Source organism: Drosophila miranda (genome assembly GCF_003369915.1).
Source record: "Drosophila miranda strain MSH22 chromosome Y unlocalized genomic scaffold, D.miranda_PacBio2.1 Contig_Y2_pilon, whole genome shotgun sequence".
NCBI lineage: Eukaryota > Metazoa > Arthropoda > Insecta > Diptera > Drosophilidae > Drosophila > Drosophila miranda.
This window is the reverse complement of record NW_022881614.1, coordinates 34,408,385-34,428,321: the sequence shown is the minus strand read 5'-3', so window position 1 is coordinate 34,428,321 and position 19,937 is coordinate 34,408,385. Positions and strand designations below refer to the sequence as shown.

At 48.5% G+C, this 19,937-nt stretch overlaps 1 protein-coding gene across 12 annotated transcripts in view; it reads left to right on the top strand.

Annotated features, from left to right (window-relative positions):
- Positions 1 to 19,937, top strand: part of LOC108158726 — a 126,129-nt gene that overhangs the window by 65,104 nt on the left and 41,088 nt on the right. For 11 of the 12 annotated variants that reach the window (XR_004474238.1, XM_033396833.1, XM_033396834.1 and 8 more), the window contains one exon: positions 10,406 to 10,497. The exons of the other annotated variant lie outside the window; for it this stretch is intronic. Coding sequence is in view for 10 of the 11 variants with exons in the window: in XM_033396833.1 (XP_033252724.1) it covers positions 10,406 to 10,497 (92 nt within the window). In the remaining variant the exon portion in view is untranslated. The remainder of the gene's footprint in view (positions 1 to 10,405; positions 10,498 to 19,937) is intronic. 12 annotated transcript variants of the gene reach the window in all.

Genomic DNA, 19,937 nt, shown 5'->3' with positions numbered 1-19,937 from the left:
AGGCACACAGCAGACGTTCGGCAGAGCTGGAACGGGGTCTATAATAGACCTTACGTTCGTGAGCAGCAGCCTCAGCCGCAGGACAACGTGGGAAGTTAGTGGCTTATACACCGGGAGTGACCACCAAGCCCTCATATGTGAAATCCAGGAAACGGGCGCACCTAACCCGTTCATTGGTAAGCAGATCGGTTATAAGACCGAAACGCTAGAGCCGGATATGGTCCGGGCCATGTTTGAGGACTACGAGACCAACGGTACGGCTGACGAGAGAGCAAGCCAACTGGCTATACATACGCTGGAAGCATGTGATGCCTCCATGCTAAGGAAAAGAAGAAGCCTGAAAAACCGCAGGCCAACGTATTGGTGGAACGCTGCAATAGGTAGCGCCAGGCAGGAGTGCCAGCGGAAAAGACGACTATACCAGCGTTCGAGAGGTTCCCCGGAATTCGAGAGGCTCAAAGGAGAATATAAGGAAAGCAGACGCTGCTTGAAGAGGCAGATCAAGGATGCCAAGCGCAAATGCTTCGAAAAGCTCTGCGATGACGCAGATGCGAACCCTTGGGGCTACGCATACAGGCTGGTAATGAAGAGACTGCGAGTGATCAGTCCCCCGCCGCCAATGTGTGCAGATCTGCTGGTTAACATAGTAGAAACCCTATTTCCAGAGAAAGTGGCAGCCCAGAGGGTGATGGATAGAATACCGCCACCTGAAATAGAAGCCACCACGGGAGCAGAAGTCCTCGAAGCTCTACAACGGATCAAGAACGGCAAAGCACCAGGACCTGATGGGGTCCCAAATGCCGTTCTCCGCACGGCTATTGAGACCAATCCACAAATGTACGTGGATTTATTCAATGCGTGCATGTCCGAAGGGACCTTCCCCAGACCATGGAAGCGACAGCGGCTAGTCCTCTTACCCGAGGGGAACAAGCCGACCGAGGAGCCATCATTCTATAGACCACTCTGCATGCTCGACACAGTGGGTAAGATCCTCGAGCGCATAATCCACACCAGGCTGGAGAAGGCAGTAACGCGTCAGCTCTCACCGAGACAGCACGGGTTTCGCAAAGGCAGGTCCACGGTGGACGCAATCGGCGAGGTATGTGAGATAGCAAAGCGAGCTATCGATGGCACCCGATGGATGTACGGGACCAAAGAGTATTGCATAGTGGCAACACTCGATGTCCAAAATGCATTCAACTCTGCCAATTGGGATCACATACTAGAAGAATTGAGAAACTTTCAAATACCGCCGTATCTGCAGAATATCATCGCGGACTACCTAAGAGACCGAGTGCTCATATATGAGACGGATAAAGGGACACGTGAGCACCAAATCACTGGAGGAGTTCCCCAAGGATCGGTCCTCGGCCCGCTGCTGTGGAACATCATGTATGATGGAATCCTCAAGATGGATATGCCAATGGGCGCCACGGTGATAGGCTTTGCCGACGACATAGAAATAGTCGTAGTGGCAAAACAGAAAGAAGCGGCGGAAGAAATCTGCAACGACGCGGTAGAGAGAGCCAGAACATGGCTATCAGGGAGGGATCTCTCATTAGCCACCCACAAAACGGAGGCGGTGCTCATAAGCAGCAGGAAAGTAGTGGAGACGGCCACGATCCGAGTAGGAGACTGCACTATTAGCTCCAGTCCAAGCCTGAAGTACCTGGGGGTCATGATTGACCACAGACTCAGCTTCAAGCATCACATGGCGTATGCAAGCAGCAAAGCAGGAAAGACGGCAGTGGCACTATCCCGCATCATGGCCAACACCGGAGGCCCGAAACAGCCAAGGCGAAAGCTACTAGCGAGCGTAGTTGGCTCAACGCTAATGTACGCTGCACCAATATGGGTTGATGCAATGAAGCATAAAACATATGCCCGAGAATGCAACGCAGTCCAGAGGCTGTGTGCCCTGAGGGTGTGTTGCGCATTCAGAACGGTATCCCAAGACGCCGCACTTGTGGTAGCAGGAATGATTCCCATCCATCTGCTGGCAAGAGAAGCCGCAGGAATCAGGGCACAGCGAACCCTGGGGACTACGGACCAGGACACCAGAGGTGCCTTAAGGCAGCGTACAATCCTGCAATGGCAAGATTCGTGGGATAACAGCAGCAAAGGGCGATGGACCCATAGGCTAATCCCAGACCTGAAGAGTTGGCTGAACCGTAGCCATGGACAAGTGGAGTATCAACTGACACAACTGCTGACAGGACACGGTTGCTTTAAAGCCTACCTGCATAGGTTTAAGCACGAGGACGACCCCTTCTGCGTGGTCTGCGCAGGGGTCATCGAAGACGCAGAGCACTGCTTCTTCGAATGTCCAAGATTTCGGCAAGAACGAGAGGATCTAAGCAACAAGCTTGGAAGAATGCCAGCGGTGTCAAACCTGGCAGAATGCCTGCTGGAGTCGGAAGGAAACTGGGCCTCGATTAGATTCATGGCCGTAACTATGGCTACCAAACTGCGTCGCGAAGAAAAAGCACGCAATGCAAGGAGATAAAGGATAAAGGAGATTATTAAGAGAAGAGCCCTACGGGCATCTCCCCCCGGCGAAGTAATATCTCGCGACAGTACCGCCGGGATCCGGGATAGGTGTGGTTGGTTTTAGAGCGGTTAGAGTCCCTCACTTCGGCTTCGGCTGAGTCGGCATGAAGCTTTCCTGTAGTCACACAACAACAAAAAAAAAAAAAAAAAAAAAAAAAAAAAAAAAACACACACACACACACTCACCTAATGTCCTGGCCCTTATAGGTTTCTGCCTTTAATTTCGATGTCAGCTGGTGGGCGTTCTTTTTACTATTTTCCCCCTTTCTTTTTTGCGGCTGGGTCGCTTTTGATGTGCGCCTATTAATTTCGAGTTTGTTTCGTTTTCAGCGGCAGCAATTCAATTAGTTCTATCCCCGGCAGATCCGTCCTGGTCCTGATCTGTCACGTAATATATTTGCTCATATTACTAAAAGCCACATAAATCGTGCCAAGGGCTTTGTACGAGCATTTATAGATACGGGACACACTCTTGAAGGGGAAGACGCCTTCTCGAAGCGACTTTAAACTGCAGCAAGTGGAGTGTGAGCCTTGTTTTAGCCTGATCGATGGCCAAACGTTGACAAAATGCAGCCCGGCAGAGCCCCACCTGCGCCAGCAGACTTTTTGGGGCCGGTTTACAAGCAGCAATGGCCTCCTCATGGCCGGAAAAGTGGAAAAGTGTTTGCCAACGCTGAAATTCCAAGCAATTAAATCACTTTGATGCTAATTTGGATTAATATGTTGTTGTTGCCTGCCATCCTACCTGCCTGCCTGCCTGATGCCGGTCTTGTGCGTATCCTATCCCTGGCAATTTGTTGCCTCTGCCAGGTACTACTATTCCCTGCCCTTGCCCCCTCTGTGTTTGTGTGTGCGTTGCGATTAGAGGCCAAATAGATTGATTGAACAATGCATCCAACGTTGTGGCATGATGTGGCTGGCCCTACGTTGCATGCTGCCGGCTGCCTGCTGCGTTATTTATTTGGCTTATCGCTCCAAAGGTTCCAAGCCCTGAAATGGTCCTGGGGTTGGGTATCATGAGGGGGCCACAGGAGAATGCATTGCCGAAAATTGTGCTACATTTTGTCGTTTGTTTTTGGTTAGACAAACAGTTTTTGCGACAACCGCGTCTCCCACTTGGTGTCTCTATTTGGCTTACAAACCATATTAATTTTGTTAGATAAATATTAGTTTTCCAGTTCGATCGAGGCGGCGGGGCAGGGGCAGTGGCAGAGGCCTGACCGTGTGCCCATTTTATGTATTTTTAATGAACCATTACCCCGGACATTACCTGGGGGTATCCATGTGTTTTTGGGGTGCCCGGCATTGCCAATTTCATGGCACTTTAAATGTTTAATTTACAATTTATGTAAAAACAAAATACGTATAAAATAATCCACATAGATATAATCCGCTTTTTTTATACCCGATACTCAAAATGAGTATTGGGGTATATTAGATTTGTGGTAAAAGTGGATGTGTGTAACGTCCAAAAGGCATCGTTTCCGCCCCCATAAAGTATATATATTCTTGATCAGCATCAATAGCCGAGTCGATTGAGCCATGTCTGTCTGTCCGTCTCTCCGTCCGTCTGTCCGTCTGTCCGTCCCCTTCAGCGCCTAGTGCTCAAAGACTATAAGAGCGAGAGCAACGATGTTTTGGGTCCAGACTTCTGTGATATGTCACTGCTACAAGAATATTTCAAAACTTTGCCCCGCCCAGTTCCGCCCCCACAAAGAGCGAAAATCTGTGGCATCCACAATTTCGACGATACGAGAAAACTAAAAACGCAGAATCGTAGAAGATGACTATATCTTCTAGAGTGCAAAATCTGAACCAGATCGTATAACTATTATAGCCAGAATCAAGAAAACAATTTAATTTTTTCTCGCCCTGTCTCTCTCTAACACACACGTAGCATAGCCGGCTTTGCTTAGAGTAAAACATTAGCGCCTAGATCTCAGAGACTATAAAAGCTAGAGCAACCAAATTTGGTATCCACACTCCTAATATATCGGACCGAGACGAGTTTGCTTCAAAATTTCGCCCCACCCCCTTCCGCCCCCACAAAGGACGAAAATCTGTTGCATCCGCAATATTGAGGATACGAGAAAACTAAAAACGCAGAATCATAGATAATGATCATATATATCAGATTGCTGAATCTGGATCAGATCAGATCATTTTTATAGCCAAAAGGAACAAATCAATTTGCACTGGCTACGCAGCACCCGACGTCACGCTCAGACTGATTTTCTGTCTCTCTCACACGCACTCCTTGTCGTGTCGTTTAATATTAGCGGCGTCTGCCGGAGGAGAGCCATACTGACTAAGTATCGGGTATAAATGTAGAGTTGCGGTGTCCGCAGCAACTCACAACGTTCCCCCTCGTTTTGTTGCTGCTTTTTGTTGGTGTGTCCAACCTGGAGGGAAACGTATGTGTATCATGACAAATACCCAGCATTAAAATAAATTATAGCTCCTGGCCTCCAGCTCTATGCAAAAACCCCCTCCCATACGGCGAGGGGTATGCATATATAGAAAAAAGTATTTTTAATATACTCCAAACGAAAAAGAAGCAACATTTTGTAGTGGCCAGTTGTGACTCTAAAACTCCAGAGAACAGCTTGGGAAGTACGGCCCTCGCGTTTAACATTAACTCTGCTCTTTACAAAAACAAGATAAGAGATCAATTACAAGAGAGCAGTAGTTAAAGCTTCCATTGAAGAGCTTAATGTCTAATTTAGAGAAGCAGAGTGGATCTGTGGGAGTTATGTTTTAAAGCTTTACTAGAAATCATACGATTACTCCGTTAGTCGTGGAAGCTATGTGTAAGCTTTGCTTAGCATCGTACGATTACTCCGTTATCTAGGGAAGCAAGGTGTAAGCTTTGTCTAAAATCGTACGATTACCCCGTTGGTTGTGGAAGGTAAAGTTCCGATCGTAAGGGCTAATGCAAGAAATAGAACTTCTGGCTAGATCATTGCTATAGTGAAGCTGTGCGAATTCGGATGTGTCTTTTTATACAAATATATAGATCCAAGTGAATTTGAAAACGTTGTGCAATCAAACACGTGCCAAGTAAATTGAAGTTCTGGTGGACTACATTATTCCTTTTGGATTAAGAAAAAATAAAAGGTATTTGGACCTTACAATAGTGACACAGCTTTAACAGTCTCGTATCATAGGTCTGGAAATCTTACTACGTTCGACACTGGGAAAGAAAAACCAATTGACCCCCCCTCCAAGAACGAGGTCGTCAAAGTCCATCGATTTCTTAGTAGATCTGGGAAAGACCTCGGATTTCCCAGGAACCAGCATCTACATAAACCAACGATAACTATAACCAAATAAACCAGAAAGAGCCGTTCAAAGATATACTAGAGTGAAACCCGAAGTTATGTGGATGCATACTTGAGCTGAAGTACATTTTGGAGTAAGACGAGAAGAATGGTTTTCTTGCGAGTTCGGAGAAACTAATATGCCGCACTCGTCACCCTTCTCGCTTATGAATTAAGCGCGCGGCTAAGGCTTTCGCATGTAGTTCTTCGCAATGTGTGGAGTGGCTCTCAAACTGTGAAAATAAAACAATATTCTGCGGCGATCCACACTGCCGTTTAATAGTCGTCGTGTGAAAAAGTACCAAAGTATTAGTTTTGAGTCTCGTCATGAGATTTTCCATTTATTAAGGATTAGGCTACGCACTAACTATTTTTTTATTGTATAGATTTAAAAAAAAAAAAAAACCAATAATGTATATAATTACCCATAATTAGAAATTAGCGCAAATGAAAACCACATTTTTTTTAAGATCAGCCGTTGAGTGGCAAATCGTCGTCGTACGGGTATGGAATTGGAAAGAAAATCGGTGTTTCATCCGAATTAGAAGTGAAGACCTGTATATTCATAATTTTTCTCCCTTCCTCAGAATATGTTCCTAATTTATAAAATTTTTGCCAACTTTTCTTCGGCTTCGGCTTTGTTCTCCGTATTTTCTGTTTCTGTTTAGATTTCATTCATTAATAGGACTTTTATGACTTGCAGAGCCTGCCCTCCCCTGCCCGCCTCTCTCTATCTCTCTCTCGCTCTTTGCGACTGGGTTTTGTTGCATTTTTATGTTACTCGCTGTTTGTGCTCAGTTCTGTTGTGTTTCTGTTGTTCTGTTTGTAGCACTCCTCTACCTATTTAAGCTTTCAAATTTGTTTGTTTACTTGTGGTTCTTCATTTTAGCTCAAAATAGCATTTTCCTTTCTGTTTTGGGGCTAATTATTACCTTTTTCCTGCCCCACACCGCTCCGTTCCGTTCCGCCCCGACATGCATATTTGCTGTTATGTGTCTTTTAATTGCTGTTCTTTGCCGAGCGGCAGTGGCGGAATATGCAAAACCAGATGAGAAATGTTTCCTTGTAATGGCATTGACGATGGCCCATTGCCTGTGATGGTGGAGTGCAATAGAAGCGGGAGAGGGAGTGAGACACAGAAATGAGTGACTTTTGCCTTTGCCAAAATGTGATTTCTATCAACCGCAACGTTTTCTCTGTGCTATTTGTGTGTGTGTGAGTGGAAGAGAACGGACGGGCGCGTGTTTTTGCTTACGTTATAAATCATCCGCACATCTGTCATTTATGGAGAGGAAGGCAAAATGTAAGAGAGGGAGAGTGAGAGAGCAGAAGGAAGCTTTTATCTAGTCTGCAGAGGCGTGTGTTCGTAGAGGGGTGTCGTCTCAATGAACTTATTCCCGTTGATGTGCCAACTAGGAGCTTTTCCTTCTAGCAGATCTCTTAAGAATTTCACAGAAAATGCAGTTTATTCTTCATCACAAATACATATGTATATCGAAATTAACTTCTTCCGTCGTCAAACACTCACTCTCTCTATCTGTCATTCCCCCTGCTGCCGCCCCTGTCTTGTTGCACCGTTTTCCTTTACACTTAAACACATATTTGTATGTATTATCTAGAAAAACTTTTACTTCTCGGTATTGCTTTTTATATTTGGTTTAACCATGACGTCTTTTGTGGCCTTCTTTCTTACACACTCCCACTCTCCCCGGCTATCTCTTCTTTTTTTTTGCATTCGTATTCCATGTGTCGGCGACGTCATCGTACATTATCTTTCGAAAACCCGCCGGCCAGATATTTATATTTGAGTTTCTTTTGGGCCATCCATCCCTCTCATGCGAGATAAAGAATTGCGTAGAGAACTCTTCTATATACATATTGTAGTTTTGATTCTGGTTTTAGTTGTTGTTTTGGTGTCGTTTCGAAGACACTTTTAATGGCTTTTAATTGTGGCAAGAGCAAGAAATATATACAGAGAGAGAGAGAGAGAGTTCGGACTCTAAACAAAAGTAATTTCACACTCGCTGACTTTTCGGCGACGGCGGAGCAAAGTGCAAAACAATTTTTCTTTTGTATGTTTTATAGGACCCAAAAAGCCCCAACCTACCCTATTCCACCTTTTTGGAATGGCCCCGTTCCTGTTGCCATTTTTGATGGGATATTTATTAGCCACAATTTGGCAGGCAACAAAAATTGGCAGGTCTCTTTCGCTCCCCGGCCACCTGGCCACCTGGCTAGTCCTTTAAACGAAAGCATAAAACGAAAATTTATTATTTATGTCAACTCTTTTGTGCTATTTGCCGTGTCAATTCGTGACTGTCCAGGACCAGGACATGGGCGAGGCCATCCATCGTCCAGATTTCCCCAGAGTCCGCCTGCTGCCCCACCCTCCTCTTAAACTCTCTGCCAAATTATAAGAAAATCTTATGTAGCAAAGCGCATTTGTCACAATTAAGCGTTGGATAAAATTATGACTGGGGCTGGGAGGGAGACTCGTTCACTCCTCTGTTGAAGTTTTTTTTTTCGGTGCTTAAAATAATACAGAAACAAAAAGGTGGGCGCCAGCTTGTATTACTCTTATACATTGATTGATGTAGGGTATGTACTAGAAGTAATTTGCATAGAAAAAGGCTCGTGGTATAGATCTACCGTTCTTATGTGCGTTGGCAAAGCATTTCATGAAATGAATACTATCCTCTGGCAGGGTATGACAAAGGGAAGCAAAAAGATGAAAGAGTCCCTGCCACGTTGACGTCGCCATCGACATAGTCGACATGGGACCGACTCCCTCTCTCTCTCTCCAGGCTCTGCCTTCATCTCCTCTCTCACCTGGGCGCTGAGCTGTGGCTGTGGTTTCGGTTTGTCTTCTCTTTTTTTTGGCACTGCTCTGGCCCCTGGCTCTCAGTCTCTGCCGCCCTCCCGTAGGGCAGTCTATTATGATGGCGGGGCAACCGTCAGTTTTTGAAGATTTTTGCCATGAAATATGCAAAGAGCAGTTAAAAAAACTTTTTATTTGTATTAATCAAACAGAGTTATTCCTTCCCCAGTCTCAGTTCACGTAAGTGTGGGGTGGGAGCGGGCGGCGACGGGGACCCAAGGCAGCGATGACAAATTAGTGTGGCCATTAGTTTTGGGTTCTCTGCCAAAACGTGAGCCATATACAAGAAATCGCATAAAGAACCACATACCAGTACTGCCGCTACAATAACGACAACAAAATGCCCTGAAAAAGTAACTACATCAACGTCATCATTGTGTCCAAAGGGTAGAAAAGGATAAGGTGGAGTGCCGCCTTCAATTCTTCTCTCGCTAGAGATTTGTGCGTGATTTTAGACAATTTATGTGCGTGAAACGTGAGTGCAGTGGATCACAGCCAAGGGAATTTCGTGTACTGACCACAACACGTGACTCTCTTGCTTTTATCTCAAATGGGAACAAGCTCGGGAAGAAGAATCTGAGTGATACAATGGAACTAAACGCATGATGAAATTATACAAGCTGAAAGCACTACTGAGAGCGCTTTGTTGCGATGTTCGAAGAGAGAGTTCAAAAAAAGACCCGAAAAGAGAGCGCGTTGCGGGAGCGGACCACCTAGATCAGAAGAGCCATCTCTTTGATTTTTTGTGCATTTTCACCCTGACCTGTGCCGCTCATCTCAAGTGGAGCTCCTGTGCCCCTTCCTTTCCTGTCCACCGCCAGCGTCTGGCGGCTTGCAATTTGACAACACATTTTGGTTACGCGGCTCTGATCCCCGTGCCGCTCCGCTCTGCACCGCTCTGGTCCGGGCCAAGAGTCGCTTCGAGCACTTTATATAAATTGTGTACAAATACTTTTTTATGGCTCTTCGAGTGCAACCTATTGGCTCGTTTATATACGACGAGTGAGCGGTGGAGAGAGATGTCGCGTAGATGTGTCCGCTTTTATTACACATTTTTGCTAAATTACCGTTTGGCCGCAAAGTTTATGTACCCCACACCTCACCACTCTCCTGCCCCTGCCCCTTGCCCCTTGCCACTTGCTACCCCTTTGCCTAACCAAAAGTTGGTTTCGATTCTATTTACGGTTGCAAGCTCCATTAAGTGTGGGTAATTATTCAATGACGACTCAAAATCTGCAAACTTTTCCACGCATTCTCATAGACCATGCGAGAGGTGAGTGGGGAAAGGGGAGAGGATTGCCGGGGGAGAAGTTTCTTGGGATTTTGATAAATGGACAAATGGAGAACCTCGTTTATTAACGTTGACATTATAAGATTTCTTTTCGCATTTTTTTTTTTTGTGTGTCTCCACTATAAATCATTGCTGCTGCTCTAAACTGATTTACATTTTTGTCGCATTTATGAATGTCCGACAGTTGCACCTGTTGGGCGCCCCCAAAACTGGACGAGCGGAGGAAGAGATATGCAAAATTGATTTATAAAAGCCAAGTCGAGTGGAGTCCGGAGTCCCGTGTCCGGAGACCGTGTCGCCTCTACTTACGCTTTCAGTGCATTTTCCACATCTTGTACTTGTTTTTTTTCCCCAAACGTTTTACAGATGGCGAACCTATCAAACTACCCGACAATTTGGAGAGCCTGCCAAGAGCTGACAGTTTTTCATCACAGCGTCATCGTTGGAATACAAATGAGGTCAGTTCTAGTCCCAAATAAGTTGGTATTTGTGTTGTCTGTTCCCTGTTTTCTGTTTTCTGCTTCCTCCTTTTCCGTTTCTATTTGCATTTGATTGCACATAAAATTGTCGAAATGGGGAAGGCCAAGTGAAAGCCAGAAGGAAGTCCATAACTTGGCCGGGGCGGCACCCAAACGATCCGATCCAATCCGAGTGGACTTGGACGGAGACAGTTGACAGAGGCGGATGAGCCTGCCAGTCGTGGGCCTGGACACTTTGACAGCCTTTGACTGCCGCCCTAGGGCTTCCATTCAAGGCAGTTTTCACTGTATTTCTTTATGCAGATTAATGAGATGGCTTGCCAGTCTATTAGGGAGCCGTTCGCGAAGTTTTTATTGCGCCACAAACTATAATACAAACACGAGTTGAACGTGGATAGGACCAGGACCCCCTCTGACCCCCTCTGACCACTGCACGTGCGATACACGCGTCGCCGAAAGTTCGTTTTCGCGTTTGTCGTTTTTCTGCGCGTTCCGTTCGGCTTGCAATAAAAGTTTTTACGGAAAATGGAAAACAGGAAATGCCTTGGGATGAGCTTGGCTTGTTGTTTTACTTGTGAATGAAGCGCAACCGCAAATATTCATTTGGACAGTTGTAAAGTTCCCGCTGTGGAGTGCTGGAAGCGGCATTTTATACACTCGCCCGACAAAGTTGACTAAATTAAAGGAAGCTGCCCAGGCGGCACAAATGGAGGTTCGTAGCGAACTGAAATGTCGAATACCCTGGAGCAGAAAGAGTCTGGAGCCTGCAGAAAGCCCATTCTAGAACCCTGAAAACAAATAGCCCATGAATATCTGATATTATTATGATGTGTGAAGACAGTTGGACAGCTGGACAGGATGACCAAGAGATGTGCCATATTTCTAAAGCTTAAGATGAAAATAGAAGGAAGACAACTATTTACAAATTTATTGTTAGCCCGTTTTCTGCTTCTACAGATCCTTACCCATCTCTAGGCTCTTAATGCCAGTAAGAATTCCCTTCTTTTCAAGTTGATTATGTAGGTTAGGTTAAGGCGGTAGCCGGGAGGGGGGGATAAGAGCCTCCCGCCCCCAAGCTCACTTGGACCTATAAAAGGTCCGTTGTGTTGTAACGAACCTAAAAGGTTTCGATACAATCCGTCCACCGACCTATAATGAGCGCATCGCACCGCACCCCACAACCAGCGCCCCCTCCGCAAGCAACCAACGATCAACACGCGCCAACTCTAGAACGATGACCAAAGACATCAGGTCACACGAGCTTTCCCCCACTCCAAGCCAAGCCATCGGCCGAGTGCGGTTTTCCGGGTTCATCGACGGAGGAAAGTCGGCGCCGCCAAAATCTGCAACGATCAACAAGAACGGCAAAGTGTGCCCCGACGCGGAAGTGCATTTGTCAAACCCAGCAATACGAGCGTATAAAAAGACGACGAAGAGAAACCAAAGAACAACTTACGCAGAAACCCGGCTCAGAGTACGGACGTGGTACCAAAGACTTACGCAGAGATCCGGCTCACAGTACGGTCGTGGTACCAAAACTTACGCAGGGATCCGGCTCAGAGTACGGACGTGGTACCTGAGCAACTTACGCAGAGACCCGGCCCGGATTACAGACGCGGTACCCGGAACTCACCAGAAGACATCGGCGCACAATTAAATATAAGTTCATTTAAACCGCTAAGAAATACAATAAAGTGTCAAATTATCGAAGTAAAAACACCCGATTGCGTAAGTTCACCCCAATTAGCCGAGGCACCGACGTCGCCCCGCCCCGAGTCCACACAGTCGTTTCGCATACACGACGAGCGACGCCCATTCTAGCCCTGATCCACCTCTCTACGACAGGCCGCCCCCTGACGCCGCCCTTAAGGTTCCATCACATTTCTACAAATTTCTTGTGGATTGACCCCTGGACGGGACTGAGCTTACCTCAGCCTGAAATAGGTACATCACAAGTGGCGCCCGAGCAGGGACCCAAGGGAACGTCAGCGAGGGTTTGCGGAATAAAACCCCACGGCCACTAGAGAAGAACACAAGAAAGCGACTCAAAGAAAACCCCGACCTCGCACAATACCAACGGCAAGAGTTGCGCAACGAGCAGACGAAAGCGCGACACAGCGACAGAGGAACGGGAACAGTGCCGTCACCCCGAGAAGAAATTCGAAGCGTCAGCCGCGAAGCTCGACACAGTGCCCTAGTAAAGGAAAAGCGCTAGCCCAGCGAAACAGCCAACTCGAGTAACAATCGAAGCGATGGAATCCCATACAGAGGAACAGCCCAGTGGGTATTACCCTGGAGAATTCGTCGCCAACCCAGGGGTGAGTACGGGCTGGATACACAAACGCCGCCAAGAGGAGCTGGAGTCCTTCGCGGAGGAATTCTGATTCAGCCGCGAGGGTAACGTGGAAGATTTGCGGAGAAATTTCGCCGAACTAGTCGCCGGGCCCCTCGAACACGACGCCTGGGTCAGGTTGGCAGAGCTCGAGCGGCAGTACGCCAGATCGCCAGGACGAGCCAGATCGCCCCAGCCCGACATCTCAGCACTAACAGAGAAGCGAAAGGCGGACCCCAAACTCAGCCTACAAGTTCCAGGAGTCATGGAGGGCAAAGCCAGCACCTCACCGACATCGATAACCGTCGAAGATCTACCGAAGCCCCCGCCTCCGGAGACTAGGCCTTCGCCCATGAGAAGGATCTTGCCGACAGCAGGAGGAAATGGCCCCACGGACGGTCATTACTACAGTCACGCCGCACAGATGGCGGAACGGATCCGAAAGTGGGGAATCCAGTTCGACGGGCAGGACGACCCACTGTCGTTCGTCGAACTACTGGAAGAGCGTGCCCTCTCGTACGGGGTAGACATGACCTACGTGCCGCGAGCCATGGCAGAGCTCCTCACCGACCGAGCCAACCGTTGGTTCCACCCCCGCCGACTCCAGAGCGCCTCATGGGCCGATTTCCGCCAGGAATTCCTAGCCTTTTTCCTGCCTCCCCGGTACTTCGAGCAATGGAAGACCAGATCAGGGACCGCAAACAAGCGGTGGGCGAACCGTTCAAGGACTTCGTCATCGAGATCCGGTTGCTCATGCACCGGGTACAACGAAGCCAAGGAACTTAGCCGGATCTATGACAACACCCTCCCGGCGTACCAGCTGTACGTGCGAAGGCACGAACTGAGAAGTCTGACGCAATTAACAATGTTGGCCACAGAGTTCGAGAGTATCCAGGAACGAAACGTACCAGCGACCCTCATCCCCCCTCGACAACCACCCAGGTACACGCGGCCAACGACACAACAAAACGAAAGCGGGACGAATCGGCCCCAATTCCGAAGGCCTCACTGGAACACCTCGGAACCCGCAAGGAATCCGCACCAGGCCGGCGTTCCAGCACAGGAAACGGCACATCGAATGATCACCACCCCCATCGCCAACCCACACGCAGCCTGTCGACGCTGCGGAGAAGCTGGACATGTTTCTCGCGACTGCACCAACCCATCGATCCTCTTCTGTTGGGAATGCGGCAGGCGCGGAACGCGCACCGTGGGCTGTTGCCGCCGGTCGGGAAACGACTCGCGTCCCCAGCTGACTCGGGAACAGCCGGGCACGACGCTTCCTCAGACAACCAACTAAGAAACCCGCTACAAGTACACGACGGCCGGATAATGGCGAGAGTGACCATCGGAAGACGGCGCGCGGAAGCCACGGTCGACACCGGGGCGTCCCGAAGCTTCATCAACGCCGACCTCGCCCGCAAACTCGGCCGTGACAACGACCTGCGAGCCGCATGCGTCCCGATACGCCTAGCAGACGGCTCGGCTCGCGAGATAACTCAGATCTTGCTAGCGCGCGTCAAACTAGACGAACAAGAGATACAGATGCCACTCTTGGTACTACCCAATATGGTAGAGCAAGCCATCATAGGGATGGATTTCCTGTGCGCCGTTGAAACCACAATACAATGTGGCGCCACACGCCTCCATCTCAAAGGCTCCCAACGCCCCATCCCAAACACGCCGATTATCACCGCCAGCCAAATACACGCCCCCGGACCCACGAACTCGAGACCTCCGCCGCCAATGAATTCCCCGCCACGACACGAGACAAGAGCACAAGGAACAAGGAACACAGAACCCACGGTCACGACGAAGCACACTAGCCCCAGGCCCATTTCGAGAATCCCAAAACTAAGCAAAGCAACGAAGAAAGCGAGCCGTCTCCCGAGGGCACCGACGCGGTTCCACCAACGAAGGGAAAAGAACCCAGGACGCCCCTCCAGAAGACAACCCGGACCCCGCAATGACAGCCGCCACGCAGCGGCCAGGCAATTGAGGTACCACCTCCGACCGCCACCCTGGCCCACGAACGCGTCGACACCGCCCTCGACGCGAAAACGACCCCTACGACACCGACCGACCCGCTACCCCCGCGTCCTCTCAGGCAGGAACCGGGAAAGGCGATCACTGCCACGCGAGGCACCCATCGGAACCCCGACGCACCTGGAGCCGACGCACCATCGATCGTCCCCGACATCATGGAACGCCTCCCGGGCAACACCACGTACGGTGCTCCGCGAATGACACGACGAACCAACGGCAGGACACCTTGGCGTCCGAAAAACAATCCTGCGGACAACACAACGATACTACTGGCCAGGACTACACAGAGAAGTGCGACGGTACGTGCAGGGCTGCGTAAGCTGTCAGAAGTTCAAAGCCAAGCAGCGCAAGGCCGTGGGCAGGATGCTCACACGTAAAGCCGAAGAACCCTTCGCCACCCTGTGTGCCGACTTCGTCGGACCATTACCACGGTCCAAGCACGGGAACACCATCTTACTGGTATTCTTCGACACTTTCTCCAAGTGGGTCGAACTGGTACCCCTCAAGAAAGCGACAACAGCGAACCTCGAACAAGCCTTCAGAGACCGAATACTGAGCAGCTTCGGCGTGCCGAAACTATTCGTCTGCGACAACGGAACCCAGTTCACCAGCCGATCGTTTAGAACATTCATGCGAAGCGCAGGCGTGGAGCTGCAACACACAGCCCCATATTGCCCCCAGGAAAACCCGACGGAGAGAGCCAATCGGACTGTGAAAACGATGATCGCCCAGTTCGTCGACGACCACCAGAACACATGGGACGAGCTCCTACCCGAGATGACATTGGCGATCAACTCCAGCGTCTCCGGGACGACCGGATTCAGCCCCGCCTTCCTCCTGCAAGGAAGAGGAGGGAGTACGCCAGAGGCGGCCACCAGCAAAGCGACGAGGCTGAAAGAAGTATTCGCTATCGTCCGGAACAACATCCAGAGAGCCAGTCAAGAACAAGGGAGACATTACAACCTCCGCCGGCGACTATGGCGCCCCGTTGTCGGATCACTGGTACTACTACGCCAACACCACCTCTCGAACGCCGCCGAGGGCTTTGCGGCAAAGCTAGCCCCGAAGTTCGACGGCCCCTACCGGGTCAAGAGTTTTCCATCACCAAACATCGCCAAAATATTACACCGCGAAAGCCGGAAACACAAAACCGCAAATATCAACGACCTGAGAGAGTTCCACGATCACGAGTCCGAACCCACCGACCTACTCGAGAATGCTGACATCCACGAAGAAAGCAACGAGACCTCAACCCGACGCCCCAACCACGGCGCCACTGAGTCAGCGAAACCCGGGACACCCGGCCAAAAGACAGCACCGGCATAAAAACGAGGGCGATGGCACAATACCGCCGAGAATGCAAGCGCAGCGAACCGCGCGACCACCAATTAATCGAACAGCGCTGACGCCAGCGAGAGAAGTAACGTAACGCTCACGACCGCGCGCCCCACAAATCCGCTGACGAAGCGAAGAGAACGCGGAAACCCCAACGCAGACCACAGAAGAAACTACAAGAGCCCGACCCACGAGTCCTCGTAACTCTCGCCGGGGAAGAAAGGGGAGGGTGTAACGAACCTAAAAGGTTTCGATACAATCCGTCCACCGACCTATAATGAGCGCATCGCACCGCAACCACCACAACCAGCGCCCCCTCCGCAAGCAACCAACGATCAACACGCGCCAACTCTAGAACGATGACCAAAGACATCAGGTCACACGAGCTTTCCCCCACTCCAAGCCAAGCCATCGGCCGAGTGCGGTTTTCCGGGTTCATCGACGGAGGAAAGTCGGCGCCGCCAAAATCTGCAACGATCAACAAGAACGGCAAAGTGTGCCCCGACGCGGAAGTGCATTTGTCAAACCCGCCGACCCAGCAATACGAGCCTATAAAAAGACGACGACGAGAAACCAAAGAACAACTTACGCAGAAACCCGGCTCAGAGTACGGACGTGGTACCAAAGGCTTACGCAGAGATCCGGCTCACAGTACGGTCGTGGTACCAAAACTTACGCAGAGATCCGGCTCAGAGTACGGATCCACCTCTCTACGACAGGCCGCCCCCTGACGCCGCCCTTAAGGTTCCATCACATTTCTAAAAATTTTTTGTGGATTGACCCCTGGACGGGACTGAGCTTACCTCAGCCTGAAATAGGTACATCACAATTAAAATAAAGTTTGCCAGCCAAAAACGGGAACAATCCCTGGCCAAACATCTGGACCAACCAACCATACTGGCACCAGTAGACCACCTCATGGACCCATGAACCCATGAACCCACCACCCTTACTGCATCAGCATGCAAAAATTACAAAATGTGGCCGTACACCGGGCATAAATAAAATTACGCACGCTTATTTTAGTCCTGCTTACAGGCAAACGAGGAGGCCCACAGCAAAAGGCAGTCAGGGCCCAAACCCTCCTCGGACTGTCGCTTTAACCACACAGTTTTAATTTGGCATTTAAGTAGCAGCCAGGGTGGGGGACACAGAGCCACTCGACCCGGCTCATAAAGCAACTGCAAAAAATAATACGAGCAGCAACAACCACGCCACCAATGAGCCGTACTCTCCGTCCTGCCGTCCCTCCATCCGTGTGTGTGTCTGTGTGTGGTCGGAAAAGGCGCAGCTTAAAAATCAAAAAGTTAAATTGATAATGAGTCGCAATTTTATTTGCATTTTTCTGTGTGACCCCCAGATGTACATGCTGGTACACTTCTGCATCGGTTAGCCCAGGGGCCAGGACACTGACTGGAAGTGATTAAGTGGCCATGGAGGCTGTTCCTAAGGCTTACCTTTTGGAGAGCTAGTAAGGGATCCTTTTAGAGGGGCCCCATGGTGTTTCACTGTGTTATATTTAGGCTGTTATTTCAAAAGTGATCGCACTTTATATAATCCAAGCTTACGTTCTTATCGATAGTTGCACACATCGTTACATTGCTGTGCTTTCATATCTGTGTTCTGTACAATAGCTACTAGATTATTCTAACAGTTAGTATTAAAAGTTTAACGATCAAGCGTTTAAAGAGGAACATCCTACAAGAGCTTTTCCACCTTGGGGAAATGTTCTTAGATTTCAAAAGCTTCAAACAGCATTAAGGATTGTTATATTGTTTGTATACCCGATACTCAAAATGAGTATTGGGGTATATTAAATTTGTGGTAAAAAAGGATGTGTGTAACGTCCAGAAGGAATCGTTTCCGACCCCATAAAGTATATATATTCTTGATCAGCATCAATAGCCGAGTCGATTGAGCCCTGTCTGTCTGTCCGTCCGTCCGTCTGTCCGTCTGTCCGTCCCCTTCAGCGCCTAGTGCTCAAAGACTATAAGAGCTAGAGCAACGATGTTTTGGATCCAGACTTCTGTGATATGTCACTGCTACAAAAATATTTTTTTTTTTGTTTGGACGTTGACATGCAATGACTGCATCTTTCCAGAGGCGATGCAGTTACTGCACCGTCAAGTGGCCCGTGTGACACCAGCAGAAGGCTGTTACGCGCGGATCCCAGGCAAAACGCAGCCCTCCTCCCGCCCAACCGACCGAGGGGCGCTGCCGCATGACGCGCGGTGCGTAGCCGAACCAAAGGCGAACATGCAAGAAAGATAGCTATTAGACTAACATTCGAGGAAAATTAGTACTAAACTTACTAAGAAACTAAGCATGCAATCAAAGTACAAATACCACTACAGTTACTAATTAATAGAAAGGTGTGTAAGGATTAATAATTTAATAAGAGGAAGAGAATTAGTGGTGGATATAATATGGTAGAGGGAATTATAATCCGAGCATAAGACCCTAAACGGTTCATGCAAGGAATAATTCGATCTACAAAGTGGAAGGAACAACGGTATAAACTTTCTAGTCAGTCTAATAGGAATCGTGAAGTTTATGCGGCTCAACAGATCAGGGCTGTCTATGTCACCCCTGATCAATCTGTGCATAAATATCACACCAAGCATTTTTCTACGGTTAACTAAGGATGGGAGGTTTACTAATAGTAGTCTACTAGAGTAAGATGGGAGTCTTACACCCGCATCCCAGTTAAGGCCCCGCAGAGCAAAGAGTAAAAAGTTTTTCTGTACTGATTCTATACGGTCCTGGTGTACTTTGTACTGAGGGCACCATAAGATCGGACGAACAAGCGAGGTATAGAGAGTCTTTGTTATATAGGGGTCGTCAAATTCCTTTGACCACCTCTTTATAAACCCAAGCACGCCCATGGCCTTATTAACCATGGTAGAAATGTGTTCGGAAAACTTTAACTTGGGGTCTAACATAACACACAGATCATCCACCAGGGTAATTCTCTCAAGAGAACCACCAAATAGGGTGTAGGGAGCCAACAAAGGGCTAGAACGATGAAATGTCATAACTTTGCATTTCGAGGCATTAAGGTGTAACAAGTCTGCACAACACCATGACTGAAAGTTATTGAGATCGGATTGCAAGCGAGAATGAAATGAAATGTCCTTGTACTGGACACAGAGTTTAACATCATCCGCATACATAAGTACTCGAGAGTATGTTAATACTGAAGGTAAGTCATTAATAAATAGTGTGAAGAGTAAGGGGCCTAGATGGCTGCCTTGTGGTACTCCCGAAGAAACCTTTACTGGTAAAGAGAGGGAGTTTTTGAAGAGGACTCTTTGAGACCTAGAACAAAGATAGCTAGAAATCCATCTCAGGAGGTTGGGCGGAAACGCTAAAAGGTCAAGTTTATGCGCTAAAAGGGAATGGTTTACAGAGTCGAATGCTTTACTAAAGTCGGTGTAAATAACATCCGTCTGTAAGTTACATTGAAAGCCTTTAATAATGAAAGAGGTAAACTCTAACAAGTTCGTGGTGGTTGATCGCCGCCTTATAAATCCATGCTGAGTTGGAGATATAAGTGACTTGCAGAGATTGCAAGTGCGGAGTTAAAACCCTCTCAAACATTTTAGGAATAGCGGATAACTTTGCTATACCTCTATAATTTTTTGCATCAGACTTGCTACCTTTTTTTTATAAACGATTCCTTCCAGATCGGGGGGAAGCAAGAAGA